The sequence below is a fragment of the Podarcis tiliguerta genome, assembly GCF_965153285.1.
Source record: "Podarcis tiliguerta genome assembly, chromosome: 3".
Taxonomy (NCBI): Eukaryota; Metazoa; Chordata; class Lepidosauria; order Squamata; family Lacertidae; genus Podarcis; species Podarcis tiliguerta.
The window spans coordinates 51,707,332-51,727,299 of record NC_139536.1 but is presented as its reverse complement, the minus strand read 5'-3'; the positions used below and the strand labels follow the sequence as shown (position 1 = coordinate 51,727,299).

The window sequence follows — 19,968 nt, the reverse complement described above, 5'->3', positions numbered from 1 at the left end:
AGAGGTGGATATTTAAAGCACAGCCTGGAAAGAACAGGGCAAAATTTAAGTGTGGATAAGCCCTTAGATTTAAAAAGAAGGAGATGTTCCTGCCTCTTCAACCCTTCTGGACTCTTCCAGCTCTACCATCCTCTTTTGGGGGGAAGGGTCAGGAGAACCCCTAGAATAGCACACAGGCAGAGGAAATGGTAGATGGTTCCACTGGAAAGCAGAAATGCTTGTGCTATTGTAACGATCATATTAATGCGACATTAAATTTCATATGACTCTAAGCTTGATGGAGTATGTTTCCAGTCATGTGAAAACAGCATGCTGCTGAGATATTGGTCTGTATTTATATTCCATACCTTGTTTTTAATCAACTGTTTTATTGGAAGCTTTGATTGATGGAGGAATTTAGGACTGAGGAGAGCCTACCATCTCCAGAGCGGAAGGAGGGCTCTGGCATGAAATTTAAAGGCAGGTCCTGGTCATACTGTCATATGTAAATTGCCAAATTAAGTCAGCGTGAAGTCAGAAATGGAACAGATCTCTGTTGGGTTGGAAATCCTTTATTGAACACTGGCACAATAAGGTGCATTCATCAACAGACTGTTGTAAATATGCTCATATGTAACACAATACATTTGTAATAAGATTGGTTTAGATGTATGTTTAATGTATATAATGAAATACGAATTTTAAAAATAACTTCAGTCACATTACTCTAACAGCTTCAAGAGCAGAGGTGGGGAACCTGGGGCCTCCCAGAGGCTGTTGGATTCCAATACTCATCAGCCCCCAGCCCACATGGGCAGCGTTCAGTGAACGTGTGTTTGTTGTGTCACCACCACTTCTGTCTCATCCTTCCAGGATCGATGAAACACAGCAGAGAATGTCTCCCGAGACCTTTGCTGTTTTCGTCTTCCAACAAGGAAGTACACAAAAGGATTAATACTGCCGTTGATTACACTGAGAATGCAAGAAATATTAAAGAAAGCCCCGTTTAGTTTTTTTCCTGGATGCCAGTATCCGACAAAGGCTGAGATCCTGAGTGGCAATGCAAAGATGAGGAAGAGGACAACTGTGATAACAATGGTAAGGGAAAGCTGTGCTGAAGATCTTCGCCATACTTTGACCAACAGGCTCAGACTGCACAGGACTATTATTGGAATAAAAATCACAAAAATTGTGAGAAGGAATAGATTTGCTATGGCATGCTTTCTGTAACATGGTTCTTCAAATGAAAGATAGGCTCCCCAGCAGGTGAAATATTCTACACCAGTCACCACACAGGAGAAGATCCACAGAAGAGCACATAATATGGCCGAGAGATGTTCTGGCCGATTACTATGGTACCAGAATGGGAAAAAAGCACCAAGACACCTCTCGATGCTAATGACTGTTAATAGGAAAAAACTGGTGTTGTAGCCAAAAAGAGCCAAGATATCAATTACAGGATAGAGGTAGTTCTCAAAAGTGAGTTCCCCCCACATAAACACACTGAAAACAATGTATATCGTGTAAGAGATGAGTACTGTGAAATCTGCAATGGCCAGGTTCAGTATATATACGGTGTATGTATTCCGTTTGATTCCACAACAGAGAAACCGGAAAATGGCTCCGTTGCCGATTAGTCCCAAAATGAGGACAGGCATGGAAGCAAAGGTCACAATGGTGATGATGACTTCATCTCTGGCAGTGTCACTTCGTGTCTCATTAGCAGTGTGATTAGAAAAGGACCTTGTCTCTGTAATCAGAGTGCTGTTGCACCCAGGTCCTGCTTGTGTTGGCATCTGGCTGGGCACTCTGAGAACACAATACCGAATTAAATGAGCCTTTGGCTTGGTTCTTATCAGGACACTTCCCAAATGTTCAAGAATGCTGTCTTCCCTGTGGAAAAAAAAATAACTCCATTATTAGGTTGCTCGGTATTAGATCTGCAGATGGGCATTTCCAAGTGTTCATATTAAGCAAAGAAAAGGCACATGGGGATAGTATACAGAGTCCCTAAAGGTATGGAAGACAAAATTCCTCATAGATATAAGGCCAATTTAAGAGGCTTCACAAATGCTGCTTTGAAAGGAAGAGCCCATGACTGAGGAAGTGGTAGAACATATGTTTTACCTACAAAACGTCTCAGGTTCAGAGCTGGAGAAAGGAGTATGGCAACCCTCACAATATTTTACTTTAGTTCACTATGCAGAAGATAAATGAGGTGTATTTTTGGAATACAAAGGAAATGTCTGGCTTATCAACAATGAGTGATGTGGGGACAATATATTGAGAAAATTTAAAAATGATCCAGTGCCAGCCCGTGTCATTTGCTTGGTGCAGAACACAAATGGTCTCAATCCACTCTCTGCCAGGACCAACACTTTAGCAAGCATTGTTGCACCATTCAGACTGGAATGCCTGACTCCATCTGCCTACTTTTATGGTGCCCTGAAACAGCTTGCTTCACCCTGCTGTATGGCAAGTCCAGCCCTGGAAACAGGTCTATTTAAGGTGAAGTGGGAGAGTCATCAAGCAGGAATGAGGCAACATTTTACAAAGAACATTTTACAAAGAAGGCCTTCCAGATGTTGCAGGACTACAACTCGCATCATCATAACCACTGGTCACTCTAGCTCGGGCCATAAGTTGGCCAACCCTGGACTTTAAAAGAATGAAACCTTGTAAACAAGGATAAAATTACTTGCACTTAATATGGATTTCACAGCTGCTCCCCTTCATGTTGGTTTCACTAGTTTGAAAATCTATATCTTTTTGGGAAGTGGTTTGTCTGTCTTCCAGTTCCGTCATGGTTCAGCCTCCTTTTGCAATATCATTGTCAAACTTGGCACAAGAGTTCCTAAGGTGGGGGCAATAGTCTTTGTTGACGTTTGGAGATTGAGTGCCATTTTGAATCAAGATGGGGAGTTGAAATGTGACTTTGGTGTGACCTCACCCATTTTTTAGCATAGGTTGGGCCACCTCTCAAGAGTACCATCAACTATTTTGGCATGTGGTTTCCTGTGGTGAGTACTGCAGTATTTGTTGATGTTTGGATGCCGGAAGCCATTTTAAATCAAGATGGTGGACCACAATGTGACTTTGGCATGACGTCATCCAATTTTTGGCATGACGGGTCCAAGCTCATACTCACAATCTGGGCAAACCCAGGGAAATCCTGATCTGGCTCCAACTAAATTTGGGGGCAGGGCTAATGTTTGATTGGGGTTTTGAAACCCTAATTGTGAGGAGGACAGGGGGGAAAGGAGACAATGCATTTCTCCTCCCTACTGACAGTTGCACTGTAAAGACCAGGAACTCAACAACTGCTGAGTGCAATTCAGTGAAGAGTGCAACCCTCTTGGGGAACACCTTTGTGAAGTAGCACCCAGTTTGTTGCCTGCAGCATCTGGCTGGCAACTCTGGGAACAGGAAGCTGGCCTAGTTTGATTCAGCAGGGCTCTTCTTATGTTCTTACTTTCTAGAAATACAAAATACGTTATGTGCCACACGAAGTGATTCGTCTCCCCTCCCCCTGTAGTGGCCTTCCCCTCCCAATGGAAAACATATGTGTAGCTGGTATTTAAACCAAAGAAGGAAACAATTTTTTCAGCTGCTAATTCCGTGACTGATTACAAAACCTTATCTGAGAAATACTGCTCTATTCAATGTGAGAAATCTGTGACCCTGATCTGAACTCCAGAACTCCATGATTCCATGGGGATTCTCCCAGTCTCCTCTGTCTGCAAGGCACTTCTAGCAGAAGACTGATCTCTAAATTTGGGGTGACATTGGGAATTCAACAGAGGCAGCTAGGATTTTGCAGCGAGAGAGAGAGAGAGCGAGAGAGAGCGCGCGTGAGCGCTAGTATGAATCCTTTAGGGAGCATACCCAATATGGTCCTGAAACAGACAGACAGACAGACAGACACACACACACACACACACACACACACAAACAGCTGGCCTTATTTCTTTGTGTGGAAAGAACAATATTCATAAGGGTCTCCTTCGTGTTTCCAAATTGAGGCTGCAAGGAATGCTACCCCTAACAGTACATTATCCATTATATCCACCCAACTTTCCTGAGAAGTTCCAGGAGTGCAGTCCTTACCAGGTTTGGATCGCCTTTGGAAGAAGGGCACTGGAGGCTAACTGATGTTTTGGAGTAACTACCTTTCTTTACAGATATACAAGTTAAGCAAAGATGGAGGCCTAAGGGACATTACTCCAAGATGTTTACAGAGCCCAACCTCAGATCTTATTGTCTTCCTCAGATTATTATGAATTTGAAAAACTTTTCTGAAAACTATTTTCTGATGGGGTGTATGTGTCATAGCTCCATCTGCTGATCCCAATTCTAAATTAAGCTAAAGGCAGCTCCTCCAGCCTCCAGGACAACCAGCCTCATATAACCAACATGCTTAAGTCTAAGTAATGCTTGAAGGGGTTGAGACCATAGAATTAGCTGTCCTGCAAAGCTTAGCTCACCTTAAAAGGAATGAGATAACCAGTCCTTTGTTCCCCTTCAGTCTACATAAGAAGTTCAGCATGTGAAGAGGCTAAGCTGGTTGCTCCTGCTTTGCCGTATTGATCTCACAAACAATTTTTCAGTTCCTTTGCTAATCATTTAGGAACTTTCATCACTTTGGAACTAAATGGAGTTTTATTACCTCTCTGACTGATGTATGGAAAAACACATGAACCTGACCTTTGGAGAGTTTCTAAGTAAACCATTTTTAACTTACTAAACATGCGGTCTTTTCCTATGCTAGGGGAAGAGGGGACTATTTTGGAACTCGCTTGGGAAGACATATTTAAAGGTCTAACAGTCTATATTTCCATGCTTTGCTTTGCTCTGTTTTCTATCTCTACTGAGGTTCTCTCACCAGAATACTTGCTTCAAACTTGGTTCTTGGCAGCCAGGGAATTCTCCCTTTATATATATTTCTTTTTCCTTGCACCAACACACATATACTTTCTTTTTTCCTTTGTTTAATAATATGCTCTTGTGCCACTTCTCTCCCCCCCCCACCATTGTGCACAAGAACGAAAGTAGAACTGGCTGGATCAGGCCAGTGGCCCATCTAGTCCAGCATCCTGTTCTCTCAGTGGCTCGGGAAAGCAGGATTTGAACACAAGAGAACTCTCCCCTCCTGTGGTTTGAAGCAGCTATGATTCTTGCACAAACAGCTATATCCATTGAGGGCCTCCCAATTCCTGTGCAACATCCTTTTCTCCCTTCCCTTCCTTTCTTGACTGCATTTTCTGTTTTGTTCTGCTGCTAGTTTTTTATTGGATTCTATAACACAACAGAACACACAAATTCTGAAGCATCTTAATGGTGTTATGAATGTGTGGGTGCCAGACGCCCAAAGTACCTAGGTCCAGTAGGTGTTAGAATTTAATTAGAGCTTGGGATGTTAAAACTGGAATATAGCCAGTATTAGGCAGTGTGCTCTTGACACGTCTAATCCTTTAAGTAAGTCAAATGTCAAAAGCTAAGCCAGGCTAACTTCCTTATGAGGTGATAACCGGGGGGGGATGAGCCATTAAGAGGAAAAAGAATCAAAGGGTCTTGCCGTGAGGGGGTAAATTGTTGGGCTCCCTCTCTCTATTCAGAGTTAAACGATAAAGCCAAAGCTTGGCAAGGTTAGGGTTAGAAGCAATATGGTTTAGAGAAGGGAGTTGGGAGTTATAGGACCACATAAAATCCTATTTTAGGTCGCGCCTATGGAAGGAAGACTCTCTTGGAGTGCTGATGCTGTGAACCTCTCCATTGTAGACTCAGGTTGTATATATGTGTGAGTAAACCATCTGTCCTAAAGACACCACAGTCTCCGCTGTGGCTCATTCCTGAAAGGAAACATGAACTTTGGGTAAAGCACCAGGAACCCCCTGGAATCTTGTACCACTTGGAGATTGGGGGTGGCGTGAAGAGAAGCTGCCTCTTCACAAAGCAAGGCTTCACGATGGCCAGAAACCCCACACTTCTGCTGTGCCCATTGCTATGCATACCCACCAAATACTTAGTCACTGAATTCGAGCCATGGTCCCAAGCACACTTACCTGGGAGTAAGCCCCATTGGACTTAGTGGAGCTTATTTCTGAGTATACGTATATAGGCTTAGGCTGCCAGTGTAGTCTGTTGGAATTTATCTGATGAACAGCAAAACAAATTGAGTACTGTAGAAGAAAGGGGGGGGGGGAGCCATAGAGCCTCACCAGTTGTTTTACTTCACTGTACATCCTAGCAATACCAAAAAAGGAAGAGCATGTCCGTTCAGTTTTCTTCTATGCCCCTGGAGGAGAAGGTTCTGCCAATCTGAAAGCAGTCACATTTCTCTTGTTCAAGTGGACACATTATTTGGCAAACACGACCGATATCAGGGCCAGCCTGCCCATGAGACCAGGTGAGGCAACTGCCTTGGGTGGCAGGATCCGTGGGGCAGCGGATCTGACCTCTGCAGGCCCCATGACCTCCTCTGCCACTATGCTCAGACACACCAGCACTTTGTCACCACTGTTAGGAAGCCTGTGCTGTGATGAGGTTCGTTATGGGGAGAAGGTGTGGGGTGACGCAGGTGCACTGAGGTTTTGGCCAGTACCGCAGCATAAACAAGCCAAAGCAGAAAGGAATGAGAGCTGGCTGAAGCCCACCTCCTCCTCATCTCTCGCAGCAGCGGCTTGCGTACACTCCAGTACTGGTAGAGCCTCAATATGCTTGTGGAATCTCGCCTCCTCCCTGTAGCGAGACTCTGCAAAGGCTTTTCCTTGAGGAGAAGTGTTTGTGGAGTCTTGCCCCCACTCCCCACCCCTGATTTATTTGTCTGCCTCTTCCTTTGCTACTCTGCTTGTGTTGCTTCCATCCTTGACAGCCTTGGCTGATTTTTTTTAGTTACTTGTTGGCCTTCGTCTGTCTCAAAATACAATGAATTTATTAAAATACAGTGGTGCCTTGCAAGACGAAAAGAATCCGTTCCGGGAGTCTTTTCGTCTTGCGGTTTTTTTGTCTTGCGAAGCAAGCCCATTGACGGAGTAGCGCTATTGGCGATTTAAGGGCTAAAAATGGCTTTTTAAGGGGTGGGGGATTAGCGGTTTTGCTGCTAAAATGCTTTTAGCAGCTTAGCGATTCAAAATAAGGGGTTTTGGAGCAAAAAAAAAATATTCAATTTTTTTCGTCATTTTTCATCTTGCGAAGCAAGCCCATAGGGAAATTTGTCCTGCGAAGCGCCTCTGCAAACGGAAAACCCTTTCGTCTTGCGGGTTTTCCGTTTTGCGAGGCATTCGTCTTGCGGGGCACCACTGTAGTAGTATCTTAGAGGGTGTATTTGATTGGCTGAAATCCTGAACAGGAGCAGTACAGTTAGGCAGATCAATAGAGGGTGTGTGTGTGTGTGTGTGTGTGAGAGAGAGAGAGAGAGAGAGAGAGAGAGAGAGAGAGAGAAGGGATTCTATATGGATGGAGTGCAAGTCTTATGTGAAGCAGGAATGTTGTGAATGGTCTCTAAGAGAAGGATCAGGTTGCCAACAAGGAAGAGACAGAAGCAGCCCACTAGCTGGGATGGAGTTGCTGTGCCAGCTTCCTGGCAGGTGGGCTGCTGTTGCTGCGTGCTGGGAGGGAGAGGAGCAAGGTGCAGGGAGGTCAGTGCAGTGCAAACACACCAGCAGGACCCAATTTTGGTGCTCCTGCCAGTGCATCTGCACCAATCTCTTTAATCATTTTATTTCAAAAAATGTATACACTGCTTGATTGGAGGGGGGAAACCTCAAAGCGGTTTACAAAAAAGATAAAACAATGAAATTAATTGCTAAAAAATGTTACAGCAATAATTTGAAACAAAGACAAAGTTAAAACCACAACAGAAAGTAAAACGCACACAGACTTTCTAAATACCTGGGTGGGCTTGTCTAAACAAGAATGTTTTTATCAGGCGCCAAAAAGAATACAGTGAAGGTGCCTGCTTGATATAAACAGGCAGGGAGTTTCAAAGTACATGTGCTGCCACATTAAACAATCGAGTTCTTGCAAATGCGGGAGGGATATTATGTGGCACCTATAATGGTGCCAATTCCACTGATTAAAGCAGTCAGCTGGGCATATAACAGCGTAAGGTTACCGTATTTTTTGCCCTATAGGACAAACTTTTCCCCCTCCAAAAATGAAGGGGAAATGTGTGTGCGTCCTATGGGGCGAATGCAGGCTTTCGCTGAAGCCTGGAGAGCGAGAGGGGTGGGTGCGCACCGACCCCTCTCGCTCTCCAGGCTTCAGGAAGCTATCCGCAAGCCTTGCAAGCTTGGCGGGAGTTCCCGCGGGCTCGCAAGGCTTGCGGGCAGCAGCCTGCAGCCCACAAGCTCGGGGGACAGCGGGGATGCGGAGCGCCGCCATCCCGCTGTTCCCCGACCTGGTTTGGATTCCCCGACCTGGTTTTGGGGGGGAAATAAAGGGAAAAAAATTATTCCTTTATTTCCCCCCCAAAAAACTAGGTGCGTCCTATGGGACGAAAAATACAGTATTTCATTGCTACCTCATCCCTCTCCCTCTCTCCCACTAAACAACAGCTGCCCAGCTGCTGGGAAGAGAGCATAGAGGCTCCAAGTTGCCCGGTGAAGTACTTCTGGGAAGAGGATACGGTGTTGGATGTGTGTGAATGGAGAACTGGCACTGGAAAGGCATTCAAAGCAAAAAGCGCATCCATATTTTTTATATCTCCAAAAGTCAACATTACATTAGAGCAAAGGAAGCTGTGCTTTGCTGCTGATCCATGTACCTCAGTGTTGTCCACTCTTACTGGCAGTGGCATTCCAGGATTTCAGATGGGAGCCTTTCCTGGACCTGCCTCATCATGGGCTTGTGATCCTCTGCCTGCAAAATGTGTGCTCTACCAACTAGGCTACTTAGCCACCATTACAGTACAAATAATAACCAGGCACATTTGCAGATTCACTAGTCAGAAAATAACTGCTTTCATGCTGTTTAAGCCAGACCAAATTTTCTGAATCTGAAGAGCAGCTAGAGAGGCCAACTTGTAGGAAAGGAAAGGGGCAGAGAAACCATTGTTTCTCATTTTGAAGCATCACCCCTTTCCTTATGCTGCATTCCTTATAATATGCCTGGAGGCATATTAGTGCAATATATTAGTGCTTATATCAGTGCAATCGTACACAAGTCTACTCAGAAGCCAGACCCTCAGTTCCTGGGGGAAACAGAAGTCAGGAGAAAGATGCAACTCTGAACCAAGTTTGTTCCCTAAATTCTAGAAGGATGCTATCAATCATGGGTAAAATCAAGGATAGGGCTTAACTTTTACTCAGAGTAGACCCATTGTAATTAACTCATATTATGACATTAGGTTAATTAATTTCAACGAGCCTACTCTGAGTAAAACTTTGTTGAAAACTACCTCATATACTATAGTGACTAACAAAACAGAGAGATTATAGACTTAAGCAAAATGCTTCAGTTTCTGTCTTCTTCAACTGTTTGGATGTGAATCATAAATATTAAATTATATTATTACACAAAGATATTTACACTCATGAATTTAATCAATACATTCCTGTTTTATATCAGACAGAAATATCAATATTAACCTTCTGTTCTACCTTATAATCAAAGAATAGAGAAGTACTCCATTTTAATTTCGTATCTAACCTTCCAAAAATCAATAAAGATTGCCATGCTTCCTTAAATTCAGGTTTTAAAGATTGGGCAATTATCTAAATTAACTGAAAGGAGCGGATTGAATTGCTGTATAGTAACAAAATGCATGTATCTTATTAGCACTACTTACCAATCGCTATCCAGGGAACCGTTTCAAAATATTTCCTTCTAATCAGGAAGGGATTTGTGGTCTCCTAGAATTGTAACAGCTGGAAAATATATCTTGCTAGCAGGAGAAAGAAAATGTTACTTCTTTGCTCCCACGTTATCTGCTTTCAACTCAATCAAACGCTCTTGCTGGACTTCTATTCGTTTTATCAGCATTTGGCAGACTGAATTTGACTGTCCAACAAACACATGTAATTATCTGAGAATATAAGGATATGGAATTATATTTTCCCAAACCTAAGCCTATGACACATCTGGTCAGATGTTCATGCTGATCCTACCACGACAGGCTATGTCTATTAAATGTTTTCTGCACTCTCTTGGCAGAGGTTAGAAATGCTATACATACGAAACCTCAACAATTAGATATATTCAGGATTGGAAAGAATGCTGGTATCCCGGATAAAGTTTTGAGAGTTTAAATCTCAATAAAATTATTAGGAGCATATTCAGATTGGCTTATATTCCTATGATTGCCATATTTCAAAAAGTGAAAACTTGGACACAATAGTTGTTGAGCTTTTTGGCCAAAGTCGTTTACTTTTCTTTGCAAAATCACCAAAATTTGGGAAATCGTCAAAAAGTCAACATTTCCAATGTGGGCTGCCATATGCCTGGGTTCTCACATACATTTTTGCTGCTTTTCAAAAATTCTGCCCGGATGAAATTTTCGATGGACGAATCCTAGCTGTGTCTGGGAAATTGTGGATGTATGGCAGTCCTAATTTTGTACATGATGTGCTACACTTGAGCAGATGATACAGTCCTCAGCACTGCATCCCACAATAAGGAGTCACACACAGAAATTCTCTGTAAAGACCTTGTTAATTTCTGCTAATTTCAACAAGGGTGATTCTTGGCCGATTTAAAGTGTCTCCTCAAGGTTCTTCCTCCTTTTTCTAAGAATTGTGTCAGTTTTCTTGAGGCGTCTTTGGTGTAATTGTACAAATCCAGCATCCATTTGGTGAAAATAAGGAAAAGGCATAAGTCTGCCATTCTGGGAAGAGTGAGTATGTATGTATGTATGTATGTATGTATGCATGCATGCATGCCTAATATGTATAGGAAGATTGCAGATCCCAGAAGTGGTGTATGGATGCAACCAAGGGCTTTAGGTTGATAGTTTAATGTTTAACTTATCTTAAAGTGGCCATTTAGGCGCTGCTAAAGAAGAAATGTGTCACCAAAAAATGACGACAAAAGGTGGTGCAGTTCTACCTAAATTTAGGAATAATTGTTATAATCTTAAGTAGAAGTGCTGCACATCTCACCATAGTGGGGAAGACTGTGAACAGGGGGTCTGTGCACATGTTGTTCACTGCTGTCTAACTGCTGATGGGCAACTTCAAGGCTTCTCTTTTTGCAGTTCCTTACCTTTAAACCAGGCGTTCTTTCAACATTTGAGGAGTTACTTGGGAAATGGGAATTTCCCTTATTTGCTTCATAATTTACAGTCCTTTCCTAACAGAAAGGGCTTGTTATTATTATCTCCTTATATGTATGAATTTATCTTTTCCCCCATTTTGTTTTGCTTTTTGAACTCAAAAGCTCTGACCTAAACATACACAAGCCACTTATTGACCCACACCTGGATATTTAACAGGGCAACCTTAAACATACCTACTCAGAAGTCCCAGGGAGTAAGCTTGCAGCCAAACAAAGCATTTGCTCCTGGAAGGCATTAGGACAGGGGTAAGCAAACGTTTTCAGCAGGGGGCCAGTTCACTGTCCCTCAGACCTTGTGGTGGGCCGGACTATATTTTGAGGGGGGAAATGAACGAATTCCTATGCCCCACAAATAACCCAGAGATGCATTTTAAATAAAAGGACACATTCTACTCATGTAAAAACACGCTGATTCTCGGACTGTCCGCGGGCCAGATTTAGAAGGCGATTGGGCCGGATCTGGCCCCCGGGCCTTAGTTTGCCCACCTATGCATTGTGAAAGTAACTCTCCACTGACCTCTGCTGGCCCCTCAGCAGTCCTGGCCAGCAGGAATCAGGAAAACATTGGATGCAGCAATCATTACTCTGACCCACTGCTCCTAGGGGTGGGGACTGTCTTGCTTGGGTGGATTTCCCTATTCATATATGTAGTCCTAAATATAATCTAATGATTACATGTACCATTCACAGGGTGGGTTAGGGGTTCTAAAATAAAAGAATGCAATTTTGCTTATGTTCTCTTGTCCATACTGAAAATCACTATGACAATATTTCAGAATTAGATCACACAAATTAAAATAGATTTAGACAGCATAATACTGCCACCCAGTGGAAATAAAAATAGTATACGGTTCGTGCTTTATCATCACAGCACAAGAGAGGGAGCCTTTGCTCTGCAGAAAGAATATTGGCAAATGTTAAGATATGTAAGTCCCTTCCTCATTTACTACTATCCTACTAACTGCATATCCAGGACTTGTTGGAGAGATAGTGTGAATCACAAGTGCATATTTAACTTGCTGCTCACACAGCAGGCAAGAGGTGGATAGTATTTATTCACAGGCAGCTACACTCATTGATACCCAGGCACTTAGCAGAGGGCAGGTGAGGGTGAAGCTGATGGTGAGAACAGGGCAGCCGGGTTATCTTCTTCCAAACTGGGATCACAGCAAGGGAGATGTCCACCAACCCTAAGAAGGAAACTAGTAAGTCCAAATAGGGCTAAATTAGGATGTCAGTGGGCAGCTTGACAAGAAAGCAATAATGAGAGGCTTCCTCTGAGGACTTGATCTAAAAGTGATCTCTGTGTAAGGAGTCCATTGGAACCCATTTCTTGAGTTCTAAAGCTAAGAATAGGATTCTGGAAAATGGACAGTAAGGTGTGGCACATGTGGCTTGATATGTTTTTACCAAAAATACTGAAGAGAAAATCCAGGGACTTAACTGGATGTATTCCAGTACTAATTGTTCCCCATTGTGCCTGGAAACTGAATGGTACACAGCCCATCTAACCAAAGGAATTTTGGGAGGCTCCTTGTTGCTGAGCACTTGCCTGCACTACAGAAATTCATGATCCCCCAACACTTTGTGAGGATTGGCTCATGCATACATGGCTAACATGGGGGAATGCCAAAGCCAGATGTTACCCAGGTGTGTTCCTTCCTTAGGCAAAACACACAGGTTCTTTGGTAGAAGGGAAACAGGAACAGAGAACTATTCACGGAGATGGGGATCCAGCCATTCTATATTTCTCCTTCCCAATGGCTCTTGGTGCAACCTGAAACCTACACGACACAGCAAAGCCTCATCTTAAAAGTCTTTCCAGATGTGGGCTTCACCACTAACCATTTGCACTCTTCCTTTTTTTTTTTTTTTTACCATCTACCCAGGAGAGTTCTAGAGAACTTAAAAGCTTGCACATTGTTCTGTGGCATCTAGGGTGGCTTAATGCAGGTATCAGCTTAACACCGGATTCTGGAAAAATTTTATGGGCCACCATGGCTAACTTTACCTTTTTATGTCATTGATATTTTTTTTTAATAAACTGATGCCTTTGATTGGGGAGAGGGATTTTAACTATTTAAAAGACTGGAATGGATTTGTTTTATGGCCCAAATGTTTACATTTTGTCCAATGTGTTTGCTCTTAGACAATTGAACCAAGTGATGACATAGGTCTACTTTACAAGCTCATTGCAAGGGTGTACACAATAAAGATTATAAAGCGCTCCTCAAATTAAGATTACTCTCTTTTACTTACACAGACTTGGAAACAAACCCTAGTGAACTCTGCAGGGCTTATTTCTGAGTAAATATGGGTAGAACAAGGCTACAAGCTGGTTTGCATGACACGGTAAGCCAAACTTTACAAATAAGCAGCCTTCTTTCTCCTCCAGTCTTTTTTACTCCACACCACAGAGCTAAGGCTATGTGTCATTCAAACCATGGCTCATGGTTAAACTCTGTAATCGTGAGTTATAAAAAAGACATTGGAGGACCAGAGGATGAACATGATCCAAGTGTCGTGAGAACCAGGCCTGCATGTCCAATATAAATAAGTAATCACAGATCAAGCAAAATGTATTCAATAAGCAAAAATAAAAGGTTTATTTTGAAAACACATCCAGTAAACTCTGGGTGAGGCTTAGTCTCATGCCTTAATTGCCTTCGGAAACCCAACGAAGTTTTCCCAATGCCTCTTTTCTAAGAGTCCTGAAAGATTTCTCTGAACATAGGAAGAGTATGTACTTCTGAGACAGGAAAATGGTCCATCTCATCCATCATCCTGTTTTTATAGTGGCAAACCAGACACCTATATAAGTCCAAAAGCAGGACCGGAGTGCAGCAGCTGTCTCTCCACTTGTGAGCCCACGGAGGTTTTCCTCCATTCTAGTAACCACCGCCCTGGCTGAGTAAAACCGCTATTCTAATTCCTCCATGTAACAAACAAGTTTCTAGGCGCCCTGTCACGGCCTCCAAAAAGAACCCCCGTGCCTTTGTTTCTTTGGGAATTAGGCACTTGTGGCTGGTTCACGCACGCATGTTCCTGGCTGCCTTGCACGTGTGGACGAGCCATTGCACACCTAACGCATCGCGTTCCCGGCGGGAATCCTTCCGCCCACCCGGCAGCTGAGACGCGAGTCGGAAGTGCTGAGCCCCGGAGTCAAATCAAGTGAAGCGGGCTCATGCAAGTGTGAATCAACTCTGCGGTGCTACGATTCCTATCCGGGGGCTTATCTGGGCTTATCCATTCTTGGATGCAGCCACCCGTGTGAGCTTCAGCCTGTTAGCGGCAGCCTTATCAGCCTATCGGCCGCTCAGCCGCTTCCCCCGCCCCTCACCGTCGGAAACCTGCCGCTCTTCACGCCCCGCCTCACATGACTGCCGCCACGTGACAGGCGCGGGGCGGGTCACATGAGCGGCTCTGGCGTGTGTTGGGGCGGGAGTCACATGACCCGCTTGCCTGTTCTCCCGTCTTCTCGACCATGTCAGCGGAGTAGCCCCGGAAGCTGCACCGAGAGCCCCGCCATGAGACGCGACGCCTGGGCCCCGCCTGGGGGGCCTCGCCCGCTCCGGGTTTCCTCGCCTGGGGCTCGACCCGGCTTCCCCCTCGTCCTGCTGCTCCTCTCCATCGTCCTCCCGAGTCAGCAGGGAGGCAGCGCCGCCGCCGCCGCCGCGGCCCAGGGCAGCTTTAGCTACCAGGAGCTGTGCCGGTGAGTGAGTGCCTGGCTCGCCTCCTCCGTCCCGGGGAGCTGCCCCTGGTGAACAGCTGGCAGGGGCCCAAGGGCGGCGCGCGGAACGGGAAACTCGAGTTGCTGCTTCCCCTTTCCGTGCAGCACCTGGCGCGCAGGTGGAAACGCTGGGCGTTCAGACAAGCGCTGCTTCGGCTTCCTCTTCTTTTGTATCTGTAACGGTTATGGGACATCTCGTATTTTAGTCTTTCAAGTAGCCTTTTCGTACCTTTTAATTCCCCCCCCCTCCCGCCCTTCTGTATTCCCTCGGTTGTATTAGGGAAATGTGCGTTTGCGTGTCTGGTAAAAGCCGCCTTCCGTGTTAATTCGCAGAGGACGCAACCGATCCTAATGTCATCCCGCCCATAGGTGGAACTGCTCGGGTTTGTTTCAGACATGTTATCTGTGCAGGCAGTAGGGCTGCTTTGTAACTTCTAAAGTGATTTTATGCAAGGAGGAGTGCTTTCTTCAAGGAGTTTAGCTGGGGTGCCATCTGCTGTACTATACAAGTACAGTACTGGGCTGGAGCAGTGTCCTTAATGCCTGGACGTGAGGGGCACTGGCTCCCTTCCACAGCTTTCTATCAACTGTTAAAACAGTCTTCATTCCTAGGCAGTTTTTGTCTAGATAGTAATTGAGCTTTTTCACAGCTGTGATGTATTGACTCAATTACACTTTGTCAAAACATATTTGCATAAAATTTCCCTTGGGAAAATGGCGTTGCGAAATGAACTTAATTGCCTATCTCAGACCTTCCTCTTTGTTAGGAATTTGCTGCCAAGGAGTGTAGTGGAGTCTCCTTCTTTGGAGGTCTTTAAGCAGAGGCTTGACAACCATATGTCAGGAGTGCTCTGATGGTGCTTCCTGCTTGGCAGGGGGTTGGACTCGATGGCCCTTGTGTTCTCCTCCAACTCTATGATTCTATGATTCTATAACTAGAGTTATTGCTTGTGTATTTAACTTGTTCAGTGGGTTGGATCCTGCACCATCAAAATAATTGCATATGGTATGCTTGGAACAATGCAAATCTAGTAAGTGGAACAGGTTTTTCCTGCTGTTAACTTGGGAAGTTGTTAATTTAACCTTTGCGTGCTCTCCTGCGTTGTGATAGCCAGCTCAAAAGTTCAGTATGTTTCACTTTCTGTGGAAAGCAGACTCAGCCCCCATCATGTTTTTATGCAAACATTTATGAATGTATGACGCTGTTTTAGACAAAGTCTGATATGATACATTTAGCTGAAGATAGTTTCTACTGATTAGCATCAGTTCTCCAGGATTTCAGATGGGCTCTTCTTGACTCTGCCTAGAGAAGCCAGAAACTTTTTGTATGGAAAGCATTTACAGTATCACTGAACTATGTCTCCTTCATAGGCAACTCTGTAATTGGAGTAGCCTACCATGCATAGATGTCTTGCGTTAGTATGCTGCATCTTGTTACTCTAAGGCTAAGCAACTGTAAATAGCATTTATTCAGAATACTTAAATATTTAGCACCTTTGGGTGTTCAAAATGCATTGCATATGCATTACATATCTCATTTTGTATTGCTATGGAAGAGAGGAACCCCTAAGTGGTGAGCTATTCCAAGCCCAATGAGGTTAATTGCTAATTGAAACTTTCCCTCCAAGGAAACAATAAACTTTGGATGGGGAGAACACTGGGAACTAATAAGGAACAGGGGAAGCTGCCTTATACTGAGCCAGACTTTTGGTCCATGTATTCATTACTGTCCACAGTGACTGGCAAACACTCCAGAGTTTCATGCGGAAAATTCTCAGTCCTACCTGAAGATGACAGGAATTGAACCTGTGACCTTCTGCATGCAAAGCAGATGCTGTACCATTGAGCTATGACCCTTCCCATACAAGGCAAGTTTAGGCATGTCTTAATTAGCTGAGGTTGCTCTACAATCCCAGAAGATCACTGCTGTAGCCCCATGAAGCCTGTCTCAAGCCAACACAACTAAACCCTTTGCTTCCTTTTGTTTCATCTTCTCCATGCACTCCATCCTTAAATAGTATATTTTTAGATTCCACCCTTGCAGGTGAATTGTCTTTTCAGAAGAATATTCTTTAGTAATTCCCTGCCAATGTGGAAATTTCAGCAACTGGTTTGTCAGTATTTCTTGCCTTGCTATAAAAGATAACCTTCAGCAGCTATAACAGTTATCCCCATATTGCAAATGGGGATACGCAGACTGAGAGAGAATGCTTGAGTAAGGCCACCCATGAGTTCATGGCAGAAGTGACATTTGAACTGGGGACTGCACTGATTCCTGGCTTTGTCTTTTGGCCACAATGTTACACTACAATCTTTTTCTTCTGTTTTGTTGATTTTTGCGTGGAGGTGGAGAGAGGCTGCCATGTTGAATTGTAGATACATTTTCAAACCAAAAAAGAAATTGGTTATACTTGGAGTACATTTTGTTCAGGACTAAGTTGGAAAAGCACTCTTTATGTGTGCAGTAATGCATTCCACATTGAATAAACACAAACAGTGTTTCATTGTGTGAATGAGGTGAGCTGTATACCTGCAGGATTTTACTGAAAAGGTTTTTGCTTCATTTTTGCAATGCATAAAGCAATTCATTGCTTTAGAGAATCTGTGTAGCATTCCAATGCAAGTGGGTTGGTCTCTCTCTCTGTGTATATTTATTAAACTGTTGGGTTGTGCTGTGCCAGCAATTCCAAGCTTGCCATTGTATAAAGTAGAACATGGCAGGTAATTTTGGCCTGCGCCTGCAGACTTGCAATTGAGCAGAGAGCAGAAATTAAGAAAAAGCCTGGTTGGGTCAAGATTAAAACTGACTTGGTGACGAACTGATGTGTCTTTATCAGTATCATTTGTTTTCAGGGGGAAAAAATAAAGTGATGTTTACCAAAAACGAAACAGCAACAACAAAATAAATTGTTGAAACTTGGAAAATACATAAATATTCTAAATTCAACACCACTGGTACCAGCACTTAACTTCACCTTAGTCAGTCTTCTGCGTGTCAGCTTGCAATTACAGCTTCATTATCTTTCATAACTGCCCACATAACTGACTATATTTTCTTGGTTAAAAAAAAAAATCTATATGGTATTTTGTTTGGATATGTCCTGTTCTTTCTTGTTTTCCTGCCAGCATTTTAAATATGCTCTCCCTTGGTAAATTTCAGTGTGGAGTCTTTGGGATTTTTCCAATTATACTCTTGTCTGAGGTAGCAATATTGAAATATTTAGAACATTGCTTCTTAAATGCAAGATGTGAACAATATACAAACTTTAGTGTAAAGCCACATTTTAAAATTTTATCTATATATGCTTCTGAAAAATTTTAACTATCCATGATGTGTTGAAATCCAACACAGTGCAAATAGGCAGATTTACGCCACTACTAATGTTGCATTTCCAGAAGAGAGATCAGACCCAAAATTATGGAGGACAATCTACCATATTTTTCCATTTAGGATGGGTTGCAGCTTTTTGAAGGGGGAATATTTAGAAAGTTACGCCCTGACCTCATGCAGTTCAGTGGTGCTTTGCAATACTGTAGTTTAAGGGGAAAAAATCTCTCACTGTTAGATGCCTTGTTGGAGTAGATGCAGTTTGGGAGGGAGGACAGAAAAGCAATATCGGGCACCATTTGTTAGTTACAGAATTATTGTAATGACTAGCAGGAATTGAAAGAGTTCAAGGAGAGGAGGAGTAAAAATGTGTTGGTGTTAGAGCAGAGGCCTTGCAGTTCTATGTGTCCCCTTGTCCTATAGCCTGATGGAATGGCTACTAGAGATGACAGTGGCAGGAGAAATCTGATAGAGCTGGTCTTATGGTAGAGTGGATGGAGAGTGACTGTTCTCCATACGGGATCACTATGTCTGTTCCAGTGCCTAGTGCACTATTTTTGGACTTAATTCACATTTCTGCCTTCCCATAACTTCTCCCCTTACCTCCGCACAGGCCCTCGTCTCCTGCACCCCATTTATTAATCTTTTGTAGCCTCACCTAAAAGCCCCACATTACATATCTATTTAAACATTTCTAGGCTGTTGCTTGGGCAAGGCCCTCACAGGGCATCTTACCTGAAATGACAACTTATTTTGGGTATAAAATGCCATCTATATTTCAGTTGAAATTATTTAAAATAGTAGTCTAACTAAAACAACAGACTATTATAATATATTAGCTGTAACAACTTAAAATGGTTTCCAAAATCAGCACCATTTGTTGTTGCTGCTGATAGCCATTTGTCTCGGGGAAACAATGGAGAAGTGTGCCTTTGGGGTGCAGCCAAACCTTCTACCGTTAAGAAAAAACAATCTGAAATAGGTGAGTTTCAAAAGCTTGTACTGATTGGGCCTTTTGTATATCACTTGGATGAGAGTTCACAAACTTGGGGGGGGGGTGCTACTTGAAAGACCTTGTCTTGTGCCTGGGAGGGAGTTTCCACAAATGTGGGGCTGCAAATGGAAGGCTCCAGCGAAACAACCTTTTCAGTATCTTTGATTTTTAGAGATAGGACCTCTGGAGTTTATTTCGGAGTGCAGGCAGGTTTGTACCATTGAAGGGGCTTCTTCTGATAACCTGACCACAAACCATTCAGTGGGTTCAAGTTCAGCATAGGCACATTAAATGTGCTCAGGAGTGCAGCTGGTCCAATATCAGTGTTGTGTGCCTCACTAGCATCTGGGTAAATACTTTTCTTGGAACCAAGGATGGTGACCATTGTCACAATGTGAGACTGGGAACAAGACCTTGGCAGACTTGGTGACCCTGCTTGGCTACCCGGGCTAGCTAAGATCTGTGGGCCCATGCCAAAACAGTTAACAATTTAAGTTGCTTTTGTAATGAGCACAAGTCTCAGACTTGTTGATTTAAAAGTATTCTCTACTGATGTTGTTTTAAGTACTTTGACCATCAGTTGACTGAATTGTTTTGGGCCAGTCGAATGCCCAGCCCTACCTACAAGCAATGCTGCTCTGAGTCAGGTTGGCTCCCTTGGTGAGA

General features: G+C 43.5%; 2 protein-coding genes across 4 annotated transcripts in view; one reads left to right on the top strand and one right to left on the bottom strand.

The window, feature by feature from the left end:
* Nucleotides 1–454: 454 nt before the first annotated feature.
* Nucleotides 455–19,968, bottom strand: part of LOC310674659 (proto-oncogene Mas-like) — a 56,029-nt gene continuing 36,515 nt past the window's right edge. Inside the window, exons 1-2 of one of the 3 annotated variants that reach the window (XM_083434232.1) lie at nucleotides 6,042–6,597; nucleotides 455–1,872 (exon numbers count right to left, since the gene is read on the bottom strand). In XM_083434232.1, the coding sequence (XP_083290358.1) occupies nucleotides 801–1,872; nucleotides 6,042–6,058 (1,089 nt within the window). In that variant the 5' untranslated portion in view covers nucleotides 6,059–6,597 and the 3' untranslated portion in view covers nucleotides 455–800. Of the gene's footprint in view, nucleotides 1,873–6,041; nucleotides 6,598–9,766; nucleotides 10,140–19,968 lie in introns of those variants that run through there. The other 2 variants (XM_083434233.1, XM_083434234.1) reach the window with 2 other exon arrangements.
* Nucleotides 14,671–19,968, top strand: part of IGF2R (insulin like growth factor 2 receptor) — a 65,801-nt gene continuing 60,503 nt past the window's right edge. Inside the window, exon 1 of the mRNA XM_083433941.1 lies at nucleotides 14,671–14,962. Coding sequence (XP_083290067.1) covers nucleotides 14,700–14,962 — 263 coding nt within the window. The 5' untranslated portion in view covers nucleotides 14,671–14,699. The remainder of the gene's footprint in view (nucleotides 14,963–19,968) is intronic.